This window comes from Amphiprion ocellaris, chromosome 9 (assembly GCF_022539595.1).
Source record: "Amphiprion ocellaris isolate individual 3 ecotype Okinawa chromosome 9, ASM2253959v1, whole genome shotgun sequence".
Lineage (NCBI taxonomy): Eukaryota > Metazoa > Chordata > Actinopteri > Pomacentridae > Amphiprion > Amphiprion ocellaris.
This window is the reverse complement of record NC_072774.1, coordinates 11315908-11332421: the sequence shown is the minus strand read 5'-3', so window position 1 is coordinate 11332421 and position 16514 is coordinate 11315908. Positions and strand designations below refer to the sequence as shown.

Genomic DNA, 16514 nt, shown 5'->3' with positions numbered 1-16514 from the left:
AAGTTGAACCAGTTGTCAATAAGTCAGTGGTTACACCAACAGGCGAGCAGGACATCCATAGAGTTTAGTTTTCTGGATGTCTGTCTCATCCTCAGCATCTAAAGCACCATCATGTAATGAAATGAACATTAAAATGTTAAAACTAACATGTTGTATATTCTTAAACCAGCCAACCTCAACATCTGAGGGTTGCATACAGCATAGAAATAGCAAATGTAGGAATTTTACTTTAATATGAACTAAATAAAGAAACTCATACTGTAACACTCTTAACAGTAACACTCTTTAATGTCGGCCATTTCTGGTGTGATTCCTTCAAACATTCAATTCAAGTCTTAACAATCCTGTTTTTACATCACCCGCTTTGTAAAAAATAGCACCTGATCCGGAGAAAATACAAAAAGAACCTGGAAGAGGAGTTGAACAGCTGCGAAGAGTGTCGGCCATGTGGAGTCCAGCAGCAGAAAGCTGAGCTGTGAGGGGATCAAACATGCATGTCCAAGGTGGAAACAAAGACAGAGGAAACTTTTCCTGCAGATGAACGACTGGAAGCTCCTCAGTGGGCAGCTGCTGACTGAACAGTTTCCCTGAAGGCAGTAAAGAGTGTAACTGTCTACCACAGCAAGCTGCACTTACAGAGTTCATACAGTCACCTCGGCCTTTTTCCTTGAAGACGCATGTTTACTGAAGTTTTCCTGATACATTATGAGTGTACAGCTGCGGTATCTCCTCCTCTTCACCGACTCTTCGTCAGACACAGGTTCTCGCACTCCTCTTGTGTCTTGAAGCGGTTCTCGTTGCCGCCGCAGCCGCCGTACCAGAACCGAGAGCATTCGTTCTGCTCGGTGTCGAAGAACCACATCATGGTGTAGTTCTGGCAGCCGCCCTGGTCCTGGCTGAGGAAGCAGGCGTCTGTACAAAGGCACAGCAAGAAGAAAGGTGAAGACACAGTCAGATCACTTGTAAATACAGAAGCAGGTAAAGGACATAACCTGGGCTGGAAGGAAATATGGATTGAGGTGAATAAAATATCTGGGAAATGTTTCAGCCTTCATAAAAATGGAGTGAAAAGGGGCTGTAACAAAAATCTATGAAAGCAAGTCTATCAGTCTTTTTGTTTGTATAATTACACATCAAATCAAATTCCAAAGTTTCCTTAGTCAACATTTTTTTAAAGTTTTCCCAGTGTTCTGCTACTTTTTACAGTAAAAAAAAAAAAAAAGCTCAAGACCAACAGTCTTTCAGGATTAATCTACAATTTTTGGCATCAGGACAAACCGATCACCTGAGGACACCCTTGTTTTTTCACAGCTTTGAACTAGTCCAACATGATGGAGACTGAAAGCTTAAACTTATTTAATTTACCTTTACTCTGAGTCGACTCCAAACTAACTGACACCATGTCAAACTGATCCAACAACAAATAAGACATAAAACGACTCAAAACCACCACTATAAGACACAAAAAGACCAGAAAATGACACAAATCAACAACAGAGAGACAGAACCAAATACAAAGAGATTCTAAATGAACATAAACAGATGCTGATTCAATGCAAACACAGATAACAGTTACCTGTTAAGACACACAAAAGGACAACTAGAAGCAAAATGGCTGCAAAGAGATACAGAACACTAAAGAACCGATGCAAAATCCACAAAAGCACATGTTAAGAGAGATAAAAGACGAACGAAAGTAAAGATTTATAATTATAACAATGCAAACAGAGTAACACAAGCCACAAAACAGTGACAAAGACATACAAAAAGAGCAGAAAAGACATAAATCAACACTGAAAGCTGCTGTTTACAGAGACAGGCGTGCACGTTATCAGACTGTAGCAGCTCTGGTGAATTAGCAGAGCTGTTTGAAGATGAGGTAGCTGATGTTGCTGAAGGTTTAATACACAACACGATCGTTCTCAGCTGCCCAACTTCACCTGAAAACACCTGAATAATCCACCTGTTGGTGTCAGTGCAGCTGGAACTTCTGCTGCAGACGGCCTTGGTCTAATGCTATCACTGAGAGATTAGCTGTGCCTCTTAACCTGCAGCTAACGCTAGCTGGAGCACCGTAACTTTTTTCTAAAGTCATATTAACTTTAAAACTCTGTTCTAAATGACAGACACATCTCTCTAGCAGAGTCACAACCTGCAAAAACTAAACAAGAAGCACAGCCATTGACACCAATCCGGGCATTAGCTACTTTTAAAGTGGCTAATGCTATGCTAACAGCTAGCAGCTAAGTTAGGAGACAGCCACACATTACCCTGAAACAGTGTCTGGAAAACGACAACTAATAAAGCTTAACCCTCCTGCTGTCTTCATTTGCAGGCACCAAAAAATATTGTTTCCTTGTCTGAAAAAAATCCCACAATTCAGCAAAAAAATCACCCAAATTTCTGAACATTTGCAAAACCTTCAGGAAGAAAATTCCAATAATTCCTTAAAAGTTTCCCTTAAAAGCTTATTTTTTTTTAATGCCCAAATTTTGCAAGAAATAAAAATTAAAAAAATAAAAAAAATAAAAAGTGTAAATATTTTCAAAAAATGAATAAAAATCTTTCCAAAAAAATCTTAAAAATATCTAAAGTGATTACATATATATCAGTAAAACTTCTAATATTTTCTTCAAGAACATTCAGAAAAAAATCAACCAAAATCCAGCGATATTTCTGAATGTTCTTGAAGAAACATTTTTTTTTGAACATTTCTTTTTTTGCACCAAAAAATGTTCAAAAATCTCCCAAAAATGTTGAAAATGTGGAAATTTTCACTGTGAAAATATTTTTTTCCCCCACATTTTCAAACTTTAAAACGGGTCAATTTTGACCCGCAGGACGACACGAGGGTTAAGGATCTGGACTTTCAATGGAAAATAAAGTGACAGAACAGAAAAAGATAAAGAAAACAGAGGAACAGCAGACAGAACCACAGGAGACAAATTACTGATCTCAATCAATTGATTGATCAGTAAACAGAGGAGAGAATCCTAATGTCACATGATGCTCTGATGCCATTACTCCTATTTCTATTGTACATATTCAGTTATAATAATTCTTACTAATGAAGTAACTTATTTACAAATTCCCTGCTATCACAAGGTAACATATGACATTTAGTGTATACAGGTTCCAAATATTGGTCATTGGTCTTGATTACCAATAATGGGTATCGGCTAAGAGCTACAGGAGAAAAACAGGTCAGTCTGGTTCTTTAGAAACTGTTTGATTAGTTGAAATGAAGAAGTTAAGTTTTTACCTTTAGAGACGAAGCTGGCGAGCTGCGTCTTCAGCACGATGTTTGGATCTGCGAGAGATTGACAGAGTCATAATCAGCATCATCAGACCTGAGGTTCCACCTGTTTCATACACACTGTTTACAGCAGCACAGTCAGTTTTATCATTCAGTTCAGGAGTCTGAACAGCAGCTGCAGCTTCACCATCAAACATTAAATGTGTTTCAGTGGATTTTAAAGAAAGAAGTTAGATCATATCAGATCATATACCAGACTCTATGAAATTGCAAACGTAAGATTCAGTAAGTCTACCTGTAAATACGAAAACTGTCGACATATAAAGACCCTGAATTGACCATAGAAAGGAAAATTATATACCAAGGCCACATTTTATACAACACTGTCCACTCAAAGTACAGTTTGTTCACACGTTTTGATTTATTGACTCACACCAGACAAGATTAAGATCAGACCAGTAAAGACAGAAAAATACTCCCAAGCTGTGCTTCAATCAACACATTTTGAGGTTTCACAATAGAAAAAGTTGCTGAAGATAGCAAAATTCAAAACTCATACTCAATTTTGCAGGAAAAAGTTTTCCCTCTCTCTTTTGACTTTTTTCTGTAAAGAGCTAATGAGCTTCATGGGACACAGAAGCAGCTTTTCTGTCTGACAGAATGAAACACGGCCGACACCAGCTGACATGAAAGAATCATCTCAGTCTGAGCGACTTCTACATTTTTCCCTGTAGATCAACAAAGTTTGGTTTGTTTCTTCTTCTTCTTTGAGTTTTTTTAGTGGTTGGCAAACAGCTGGCTTTGTTACTTCTTCTTGTTTATTGCAGTTAATTCACAATTTAAAATTGTTTTTTTAAGCAATGCTTCAACTACAGCTACATGGAAACATGACTACTGATTTTTAATAAAGAATAAGTAGGTTTCCTCAAACTATCAGGGATCTGTAGGTGTTTTTTTTTTTTTTTTTTTTTTTTTTTAAAGAATTTGGTGTCGTTGAACTTAATCTTAAAGAAAAAACAAACATGAAGACCATTAAAAACAATGTGATGTTCCAGATCAAGTGTTGTAGTAAACCACCAGGAGATGGTTTCTGTGCAGCTGAGCTCTGCTGTTCTCTTTGTAAAACACACAAACAATCAAAACACTGGAACAAACTGTATTTCATCTGCATGCAAAATTGTATTTGGAGCGCTCAGTGTAGCAAAGATTTATTTCATCTACTGAGGAGCTACATGCACCAACATCTAGGACACAGCTTTCTATCCTGCTGCTCCACATGCATCCCGATTTATTTATAAATGTCTCAATTCACCGATTAGCATTTTAACCCTGTTGTAATTATTCAGTGAGAGAAAATGTGACGTTATAGAAAAGGCTGAAGTTGCAGCAGGACGACAAACAAACATGACAGTTAAAAGACGACACACATTAGAACCTGTTAATGTGGAACATTCGGCCTAAAGACAGTTAGTGGTTCCACTGCGGTGCAGTCAGGACTTACTGTGGGCGACACATGTCCGGAAACATTCATGTTCTGTGTTAAAGCGGTTGGCGTTGCCGCCGCAACCGCCGTACCAGAAGGGAGAGCATGCACCGATGTGTTTGTCAAAGAACCATACTTGGACAAAGTCGGCACACTGGATGCCAGAGTCAGAATCCAGCTGACACCGGCCTGAAAGCAGAACACACACATTTACTGCACACGAACACTTCAGTCGTCCAGGCAGCAGCTCTACAACAACAACAACACACACACACACACACACACACACACACACAGAGGGTTCTACTGGTATGACTGGAAGATGCAGCGTTTCCCCTGATTATCAATCTATTCAATGTTTACAAAGCGTTTGCCGGGAGTCGACTCCAAACTAACTGGCACAATATCAAAGTCACAAAAACAACAGCAGACACACAAAAGTAACTCAAAACAACCACTATTAAACAGCTACGAAGGCACGCAAAAAGACCTTAAAGAGACGCAGATCAACCACAGAGAGAACAAAAGAGACTAAAACTGACTAAAGGAGATGCAAAATGAACACAAACAGATGCAAAACCAACAACACAACCATAAAGACATGCAAAAAGACCAGAAAGAGAAGCAAATCAACCACAAAAAACACAAACCAATAAAAAACGATGGAGAATGATCAAAAAGAGATTATAGCTGTCTAAGAGACACAAAATTTACACAAACAGATACAAAACTAATGCAAACAGTCACAAAACAACCACAGAGACATGTAAACTTACTCTAAACAAATACAGAGTCACACAACAACAACAAAATAAACACAAAAAGACCAGTAAGAGCTGCAAATCTACCACAAGTTAGAGAAAATGAAGACAAAAAAATGCAAGAGACACAAAATAAACATAAACAAATGTAAAATGACTGCAAAGAGACACAAAATGACCAGAAAATGATCAAAAAGGACTCAATGACAAAAAAAGAGAACACAAACAGATGCTAAACTAATGCAACCAGAGCCACAGACAATTACAAAGACACACAAAAAGACCAGAAAGAGACACAAATCAACCACAAAGAGAAAGAGCCAAATGCAAAGAGACTCAAAATAAACACAAAGACAGACAAAATGACCAGAAAGAGATTAAAACTGACTAAAGAAGATGGAAAATTAATACAAACAGATAAAAAACCAACAACACAACCATAAAGAAATGAAAAATTACTTAAAACAAATACAAAGAGCCACAAAACAGGGACAATGATGTACAAAAGCCCAGAAAAGTAACACAGAGACACAAAATGACGACTAATGACACTGATTTCATGCAAACAGAGGTAAAAATCACCTCGTGGACACAAAATGGCAAAATGGCCTAAAAGAGATGCAAAACAACTACAGAGAGATGCAAAATGAACACAAATAAATGAAAAATGACCATAAAGAGATTAAAACTGACTAAAAGAAGCAAAAAATTAACACAAACAGATGCTAAACTAACACAAAGAGACACAAAACAACTACAAAGAGATGCAAAATTAAGACAAATAAATGCAAAATGACCATAAAGAGATTAAAACTGACTACAAGAGAGAGAAAATAAACACAAAACCAATACAAAAAGAGAAGAAACCTTCTGACCAGGAAGAAAGATTGAAACTGACTAAAAGTGATGCAAAAAGAACACAAACATAGCAACATAACAACCCACAAGATACACAAAATGACACAAAAAATAGTTCAACACAACAAGGTCTGGGTTAGGGTTAGTTGGCTCCAAACTAAACTGATAGACCAACAGCAAAGACACACAAAATGACTCAAAACAACCAAAAAATGACTCAAAACCACTACAAAGACACACGAAAAGACCTGAAAGTGCCACAGCACAGAAAGACAGAAGCAACTACAAAGAGACACACAATGAACACTAACTGATGTTGATTTAAGGCTAACAAAGATGAAAACACCTTTTAAACACACAAAAGGGCTTCTTTTGTTTGAAGCAGTAAGAGTGACCACATGGCACTAACACAGGGGAAACGCTGGATTTCCAAATAACAATTAGCACCGTCTTTGGCGTTGAAACTGCATAAAGTAACCACTCTGAGAGGCGGATGTTGGGAAACGCTGCTGCAGGAGAACACATGCAGTCTGATCACATCATCACAGCACAGACAACACAGTGTTAATGTAAAATACAACATGTGTGACAAAAAACACATGGGAGAGCGTTCAGGGCAGAAATATGAAACATGCACTCAGACGAAAATCCGTCCAGCTGAGGGAGAGAAAAGAAGCTGAACACACAGAAAACTGCACATCTGAACTCTGACAGCTGTTTTACTGAAACGTCTCACTGAAGAAAGCATTTGTTGGTATTTATTTACACTCATCTTTCTGGGTCAACATTTAAAACAGACATTACTACTTTACTTAGTATGTCTTTTTAAGGCTCTTCTATATTATTAATTATGCTTACACTAATTTATTTAGATTTCAAATAAACCCGACAGGGTTATTATTAATAGAGATTAACCTACAGCGGCGACCTGCAAAAACGTGGATAAAAACCAGACAAATCCAAGGATTCCTGGATCCCCATGAACAACTTCAAATTCTATCTTTATTCTATATTTTTTGTCAACAGTTTTGTGTTTTATTGTACTATTGTTTTATTCTATGTTACTAAATACACTTCATTCAGCATTATAGTGAAATTAAGTTCAACTTAAGAAGCCAAATGTCAGCAAAAATGTTCAAAATGACAACAAATTCTCCGAAATGTAACAGGAAACACCCAAAATAACTTCAAACTTGTCCAAAAATGCCCAAAATACGATCTATTTATCTAAGTAAAAAATAAATAAAACTTCAACTGTTAAAAATGACTCATAAATCGTCTTAAACGTGTTGCCAATAAGAAGTTCAAATCTTGACCCTACAGTGTTATTTATAGTGTGATTTTATCTGAGCAATTTATGTATAAGGGATTAAAACTGTATAACAGTTACTGAAAATACGACTTTACCTGAATGTAATCCATATTAAGCCTGAGATCCTACAGTGTTATTAATTACAAAGCTTAACTTTATGCAGATTATTTTGTGTTTGTTTTCATTGAATTGCTTTTAGTGATATTTTATTTTATATATTCTGTTTTATTTTGTCCTGTAGAACGCACTCATCTGGTAAAAATCCCTCTGATGAGTTCAACCAGCTGGACATTTTCCATGAGTGTTTCTGCATCAGTTGTGCAGCTTGTAGGTCATGTTGTGGCTGGTCTTGTGTTCTGCTGTCAGGATCATGTGTTTCTGATGTGGTTTTGTGTGTTTGGGTTGACTGTTTGTTACCGCTGAGGTGGAGTCTCTGTCCGTCTCTTCTGGTTAGAGTCTCGATGATGTCCAGCTGTCCGGTCTGAGTCTGTCCTCGGTGCTCCTGAAACGTCTCCTCCTCCCCCAACGTAGCAGAGCCCTGACTGGACATTCAACACAAAAACATTCACGTCAGTTTTACTGGGTCAGCCTGCAGAGGAGGCTGATGACTGGTCATGAAATAACAAAACTCCAGTCAGATTCTCAGAGTGATTCTGTCTCTAAATCAGTCTTTTTGTTCCAACAAGACAAAATAAGACAAGACAGGATACAACAAGACAAGTTTAAGACAAGACAATAAAACGTAGGACAAGATAAAGAGAAGAGAAAATACGACAAGACATGATCAAGACAATAAGACAAGACATTTAAGATAAGACAAGATTAGACAAGACAATATAAGACAAAATAAACAACATAAGACAAGACATGACAAGATCAAGATAAGACAGCATAAGGCAAGATAACACAAGATAAGACAAGATACAATTCCATAAAATAACATAAGGTACAATAACACAAGATAAAACAAGATAAGATTAGACACAATAAACAAGATAAGATATGACAAGATTAAGATTAGACAGTATAAGACAAGACAAGGTAACATAAGACAAGATACAATGAGACAAAATAAAATAACATATGTGGAGATAAGACATGATAAAACAAGACAAGATAAGATTAAGATAAGACAAGATATGGCAAGACAAGACAACAAGATTAGACAAGACAAGATAACACAAGAAAAGATACAATAAGATACAACAAGACAAGATTAATATAAGAAAAGACAATATAAAGTAAGATCAGATAAGACAAGATATGAGAAGAAAGATTAAGATAAAATAAAACAACATAAGACAAAATAAAACAAGATAAGAATAATTAAGATAAAGTGAAATAGAACAAACACATTTAAACAAAATAAGATGAAATAGGACAAGATAAGATAATACAAGATTAAGACAAGATGAGACAGCATAAGTGAAGATAAAACAAGGTAAGAATAAATTAAGAAAAGAGACATCAGACAAAATAAGACAAGATAACATCACAAGACAAAATAAGACCACAAAAACAAGATAAGACAAAATATGCTAGGATAAAACTGGACAAGATAAGATGAGATAAAACGAGACAACATACAAGACAAAACAAGAAAAGACAGGACAAGATAAGATAGGATAAGATAAGACAACATAAAAAAGGTAAGATTTTATTGACATTCATTTGCCAGGTGTTGTTTAGAAACAAAATTACACAACATTCAGAAATGCAGTACCTGGCAGAAAAGTAATAAGAAACAATAAGTACGATCCACTACTGAAAACCAAATAATTAAGCTAACATAAGGCTCCAGAACAGGAAGTAAGAAGTAATACTGGCAGTGACACTGAGGTAGTAAAGAAATAACACGTGATAATGAGATATTGTGCATGAAAAATTAAATATTGTACATTATACTGACTTAACAGTCTAAAATTCAGATTTTCACGCTTTTGTCAAAGAGGACAAAACAAACAACAAATAATAATGAGATTTCAGAATGCGGATATTATGTTGTCTTACCCTGCTATGAATATCTGTCCTTCATCTTGGCTGCTCAGCTCGTCACATGTCCGTTTTAAAGAGGGAGGAGGATACGTGTTCATTCCCTCTGAAATATACAAATATAGTCATGCACTTAGGTGACCATTTTGCTTTACTTCAGCCTGCTGTGTTATTATTAATGTGTCCACTGTGTCTCTGTGGGTCAGACTAACTTCTGATATTTATTTTTTAGAGATTTCAGCAAAATAAAACAATGTATATCTAGGCGAAAAGCTCCCTGCAGCTTGAAAAAGAAAAAAAAAAGATTTCTACAGAATTTTTGCTTTTAGTCTGAAACAGAAATCAGCCTTGTGGAACAGATACTTATCTAACCACATTAGGGATCCATGGACCTGATCACTGACTTTCATCCACTGGTTTGTTTCCATGTGTGGCATTTTGAAATTCAGCACCTAAATGTGATGATTGTCCCCAAAAACTGTTCAAAAAGACTCATAATTTGTCTCAAATTACTTAAAATGTGTCCAGAATGACTCAGAATTATCCAGAATAGCTTAAAATGTATTGAAAATTACTCAAAAATGGTCTGAAATGATGAGGAACTGTGTTTAAAATGACAAACCTGTAGCTTGTAATAAAGAAATGTCCAAATATACTAACATTTTGAAAAATGACTACAAATTTGTCCAAAAAGACTCAAACAATTTCCAGAAGTACTTGAAACCTTGAAAATTATTCAACAGTGGCTTAAATGACACAAACATGTACAAAATTACTCCAAAAACATCCAAAAGGACAAGTAACTGTCCAAGATAACTTTTATAAAGACCTCAAAAATGATCCAAAGTAACTTAAAACTGTCTAAAATGACATAAACATGTATAAAAGTGAATGTTATTATATGTTCTGTTTCTGTTTTTTGCATCAGGGTCTCAGTGATGAAGGTGGAATTTGCTATTTTATTGTTTATATTACATGAATGTTAAGTAAACAGTCAAATGATTTCTGCTGAACAGTCAAAAGTTATTGAATAAACTAGAATTACATGAATGCTTACAAATAAAATCCAGCTGATTTTAGTTCTGCCTTCATGTTTACTGCTCTAAAAGTGAGTTCTTGCTGCTGAGGGAGGAGATGATCTCTGAATGCTGGAACATACATTTTTATAGGAAGAATATGAATTGAACTTGGAGCAGAGTGAGTTCTTACTGCTGAAGGCGGACAGGAAGACTCTGAAGAAGCGCTGGGCGTAGTCCTGCTCGCCAGCCTTCAGTCTGCTGACGTGGATCAGGTGCTGCTGTAGCGGCAGACTGGCCAGCTCCTCCACCTGCGTCCGGTTGTAGTGATCGCCGACCGTCACCACGAACAGCGCCACCCCCTCGCACTTGGCCTTCTGGGAGACGTAGTGCAGCCTGGCCTGGTCCTCCCAGGCTGTCGGGGTTCCCACCACGGCCAGCAGAGCCTTCCTCCTGGACGGCTGGCCGGCCTTCAGCAGCACCTGCTTCAGGGTGTAGTCCAGCGTCCATCCCAGCGCCGAGGAGCCGCCCTGCTGCTGCATCTTCTGGATCAGGTGAGCCTTCATCAGCTCCTGGTTCTGGTAGGTCTGTAGATTGAACTCCACATTGGCGGACCGGGAGCCGCTCTGCTGGACCACGGCCACTCGGGCCCGGTTGCCGGCTCTGCGGGGCTGAGGGCTCACAGCCAGCTGCTCCACTATAGAACCCAGCAGCTGCTTTACGCCGGCGTACTGGTCGGCCTGCATCTCCCTGGAGCTGTCGGCCACCATGACCAGGTCCACGTCCACCTCCTGAGGACGCACCGGCTCCTGGATGAAGGAGCACTCGTCTGGACGTCTGCACGGGTCTGAACAAACAACATCACAACATTTGGTGGCTGCAGCCAGAACCTACATGAGCACTGGAGTCCTGGACAAGATCAGGCCACATTCTGATTTAATAAAACATGGTGGACCCCAATAGAAACCTGAAAATCATCTGCACATTCATTATTTAGCGCAGAGGCTAACTTTGCTAACTTAAATAATTAATACACGTTTTGGTTGAATAGTGACAAAATAAACACCATTTATCAATACAGCAGGAAGAAATGTCAGATTTTCAACTTTCAAACTGCCATAGAAGCTAAAATTTTTTTAAATATATATATATATATATATATATATATATATATATATATATATATATATATATATATATATATTTATTTATTCATGTATGTAAAAATTTATGTATATAAAAATCACAATTCTGCAAAAAAAAAAGTAAAAATTCTGCTCTTCAACTCAACCATGAATGACTAAGCTGAGAGTTTTTGACTGAATTGTAAAATATACAATTAAGGAAATTAAACTTATTTAAAGATTTATACATAGCTGATTATTATAACTTGTCCCCAACAACTACTCAAAAAAGCTCCAAACTGTTCAAAATTAGAAAATGTTGTCCACAATTCCAAAATGACCGAAAAACTGTCCAAAATGACTCAAAATTGTTTACAGTGACTTAAAATGTGCCCAAAATGACACAAAAACTGACAAAAACCTGTCAAATATAACTCAGTCACTCAAAATGTAACTAAAACAAAGGAAAATGGACAAAACAATAAAAACTCACACAAAATGACACAAAACTGTACATATCAACTCAAATATTGTCCAAAAAGACTCAATTGTCCAAAAAGACTCAAAGCTTGTCCAAAATTACCAGAAATGTCAAAAATTACTCAATAATGGTTCAAAAAAATTACTTAAAACATAAATAAGAGTGTTAAGAGTGAAGGGTGCAAAGCAGAAAGACAGAGTATCTTTATTTGTATTTATTCAAATGTGGAAGTGAAGAACCACACTGAAATTGTGACAGTAGAAAATCTGCATGATTTAAAATGACACCCGTGTGATGGAGGCTTGTTTCTTACCGTAACAGATTGCACAGTTCTTGATCTTCCTCAGATCAGCAGCTTGGTCCTGCTGCCTCCCCAACACCATGAAGATAGAGTTTCCAGTGTCGTCAACCTGAAAGCAAATTACACAATTACACACAAATCGGAGCTACAAAACTGTAAAAATAAGCAAATAATTCTTCTGATTTATTTCTACAGCTAAACATCTAAATCCCAAAACCTGTCAGTGGGTTTAAAAGGCGTATTTTCTACAAAAAAACCCCTCAAAATCACTTTATTCTACCTGCCTCATTTAGAAGTTTGCTCTGAGAGATTCTGTAAAAAACTAAAAATTCTTTGCTCTGAGTTTTCAGGTGAACTGCAGGCAGTGTTTCTCCACGGAGCAGAGACGAAATAAGCATGGAAATACATTTAAAAGATAAATAGTTACATATCTATTATACGTGGAGCCAGGTAACCAAAAAAAAAGGGACCAAATTACATTAGAAACAACTATAAAGCATTGACTATGACCAAAATAAGACAAAAATGATCAAAAACACACACAAACTATCCAAAACAAAACATTTCTGCATTCTCTCTCCTTTTAGCCATGACTGTGCTGTTTCCATAAAGGTGTGGGACTTTCTGTTGCAGTGAAAAATGAGCCCACAGGGAGAAAAAATGAGAAAGGAGCAAAGAAAAAAAATGAGTTCAGAGGGTTCAACATCCTGACTTGCTGATGTTTGGTTGATAGTTTCAGTATCACTTTTCACAATCAGCTGCAGCTTTCAACACTGGAATAGTGTTTTTGGCAGTAAGTCTAAAAGTAGAAAGAATGAAGTCATGTGTTTGAAACCAAATAAGGTAAAGGAGCTGCTCAGATGTTTAGTGTTGCTATTTGTAGTACTGAAGCATTAACAAGAATCTCTCGGTTTGTCAGAGTCCCAACGAAGCATGGAGAGCCGCTTACTGTCATCTTACCGACCCAGATGTTCACTGGATGTTCTGTTTGTGTGACAGAACTCATCTCAAGTCCGCAGTGAATTTGTTGCTTTGATCTGGACCCTCTGAACCCCAAAACCTGGGTCTGAAATGCATCTTAAAAAAGAAATCCACTTTGAATGTCTGCTTGGATTCCTCACTTGATGTCTAAAGTCAGATTCAGTCTGCAGGAGTTTCCATGTTTGACTTTCTAAAACTAAGCACCTAAGCGCAACAGTGGACCATGAGGACAGTTGCTGGTCATTAAAGTTGCCCTCAAAAAGCATTCAAAAAGACTTCAAACTGTCCAAGCTTACAAATGATAGTCCAAAATGATTCAAACTGTGTTCAAAATGACAAACAGTTGTCCAAAATTAACATAGAAAATGTAAAATCTTGCTCAAAAATGGTTCAAAATGACAAAAATGTGTCTAAAATGCTTCAGTATTTACACAAAATGACTCAAAAGTCATCGAAACATATTTGAAATTACAAAAAATTTGTTCAATATTACTCATAATTTGCCAAGAAAGGAAAACACTTTGCAAACTTTAAATGACAGAAATGTATGCAAAATGAACATAAAGTGTTCAAGGTAAAACCACAAAAAAAGTGTTAAAAATTTGTTAAAACTGACTAAAAAATTCTACATTACTCAGAAATTCTTCAGAATGACAAAAATGTGTTCAAAATCCCTCAATATTTATATAAAATGACAAGAACTTGTCCAAAATTACTCACTGTTGAAAATGACTCAAAATTCATGCAAAATTAATCTAAATTGATCTAAATTTTCCAGAGAATTGTTCAAAATTACTCAGAAATTTGCCCAAAATGACTAAAAACTTAAATGGCAATTTAGCAATTTAGTGTGTCTACTGTCTTTACAGTTGTTTTGAGTCTCTTTGTATCCGTTTGCTGTCATTTAGTGTCACTTTGTGATGGTTGTGTCTCTTTGTGGTAGTTTTTTTTTGTCTTTTTGGAGTTGCTTTGTGTCTTTTTATGGTTGGTTTGTGCGTCTTTCCCTAAACCCTACCTCCAACGCTCGACTGATAGCGGGGGCGTTCCTCAGAGAGATGACTGCTGGGATGATGTCGAGCCCCCGGTACTCCATCACGGCGCCTGTGATGTCATTAACCTCCTGCGACGGCCCGTTGGAGAAGAAGACCGCCACCTTCCTCATCACCATCCCTGCTCGGACGCGCTTGAAGACGTTCTGAGCTACGAAGTGCATGGTGGCGCCCAGGTGACGCTTGTTGGACGTCCTCTCCAGGGCGATGTTCCTCACGGCGTCTTCCAGCTGAGTCTTGCGGCGGTAGTCCTGGAAGCGGATCAGGTACTTGGTGTAGGCGTTGTATCCCACCACGGCCACGCGAGCGCCCGTCGGACAGTTGCTCTCGGCGATGTTAACGTCTTCCAGCAGGGACAGGAGGGCCGAGCGCTGTCTCTCGAAGGCGGCTGGCGTCACATCGTCGGACATGTCCAGACCAAACACCAGCTCAGTGGGGTAGGCCGGACACAGCGACTGACCTGGAAACCAACAAAGAACAACTCACATTCAGCAGAGCAGAGAAGAGAGGTTTTAGAAGAATATCTGCAGTCTGTGTTTGTGAAATTACATTTCTGACAAGACAGAAATCCAGTTTATCTATAACATCAAGCTTTGTGGTTGTTATGTGTCACTTTGCTGTTGATTTGTGTGTCTTTGTGGTTGTTTTGTGTCTATTTGTTGTCTTTTAATGCGTTTGCGGTTGTATCATGTCTATATGGGAGTTTTATGTTTCTTTGCAGTTGTTTTGTGTCTCTTTGCTGTCATTTTCTCTCTCTTTGTGGTCATCTTGTGGCACCTTGCAGTCATTTCCTCTCTCTTTGCACTCATTCTGTGTCTCTTTGCTATTATTTTGCATCTCTGTGCAGTTGTTTTGTGTCTTTTTGTGGTGGGTGTGTATCTCTTAGCAGCTGTTTTGTGTCTCTGTAACAGTTTTGTATGTCCTTGCTACTGTTTTGCGTCTCATTTTGGTGGTTTAGTCTGTCTGCAGTCATTTTGTGTCTATTTTCTGATTATTTGTTTCACTTTGTGGTGGTTTTGTGTCTCTTTGTAGTGATTTTGTGTCTCTTTCTGTGTTTGGTGAGCTTTTCTGGTGAATGTGTCGACACTGCTGAGATCGAGTTCAACATACGATCAGGTCCCAGAGGATACACTTATTTTGTCTGAAATGTAATCAACTACTGATGTTTGAAAAACTCTGAAGATCATTTTCAAAACAGAAAAATGACAGCTTTCTCAACATCTGGATGAAAAATACTCTGGATGACCAAATCATGGCGAGGTCACTGGCAGGCTATCATCTTTGTTTGCATTCAGAGGTGAAACTTGAACAATGAGCAAATGAAATTGTGTCATCCAGATTGTAAAAAGAGTTTATTTGTGTGGCTTTCAATAAACCAGACCTAACACGCCAGCAGTGGAAGGTTAATTATTCTTATTAAATAAACAGAAAAATATCACACTGTAATAATACTCCATCGCCATTATAAGTCCTGCATTTTAAACCTTACTTGAGTAAAATTTTAAAGACGTTTTATTACTTAAATATAAGAAAATCTACTTAAAATATGAATGTACCTTATTTGCAGTAAAATACTCTCTGTCATTGTATTATAATTAGATATTGAGGAATAATCTGGCACTTATCTTCTATATTAATCAACTGATTGATTCGCAGAAATTCTGAAAATACTAAGAATTAAGTCACAAGTTCTTTGAACAATTAGCAGAACAGCAGGCAATTTTCTGTCAATTTACTAATTAATCAATCAACCAACTGTTTGAGCAGCACAGCTGGGGGCTTTGATTTACAGCTAAATACTGTAGATCTTCATATGTTTTGTGTGTTAAAATTGAATTTGTAGAGTAAGTAAAGTTGTCTCATAAATGTAGTGGAGGAGAAGGAGGAGTAGCACAACATG

The 16514-nt window shown here is 37.3% G+C and overlaps 1 protein-coding gene across 3 annotated transcripts in view; it reads right to left on the bottom strand.

The window, feature by feature from the left end:
- Window positions 1–269: 269 nt before the first annotated feature.
- Window positions 270–16514, bottom strand: part of col6a4a (collagen, type VI, alpha 4a) — an 89112-nt gene continuing 72867 nt past the window's right edge. For 2 of the 3 annotated variants that reach the window (XM_055013707.1, XM_055013709.1), the window contains 8 exons: window positions 14581–15074; window positions 12597–12693; window positions 10872–11525; window positions 9681–9768; window positions 8088–8212; window positions 4758–4928; window positions 3263–3310; window positions 270–912 (listed from right to left, as the gene is read on the bottom strand). In XM_055013707.1, the coding sequence (XP_054869682.1) occupies window positions 737–912; window positions 3263–3310; window positions 4758–4928; window positions 8088–8212; window positions 9681–9768; window positions 10872–11525; window positions 12597–12693; window positions 14581–15074 (1853 nt within the window). In that variant the 3' untranslated portion in view covers window positions 270–736. The remainder of the gene's footprint in view (window positions 913–3262; window positions 3311–4757; window positions 4929–8087; window positions 8213–9680; window positions 9769–10871; window positions 11526–12596; window positions 12694–14580; window positions 15075–16514) is intronic. The other variant, XM_055013708.1, reaches the window with a different exon arrangement.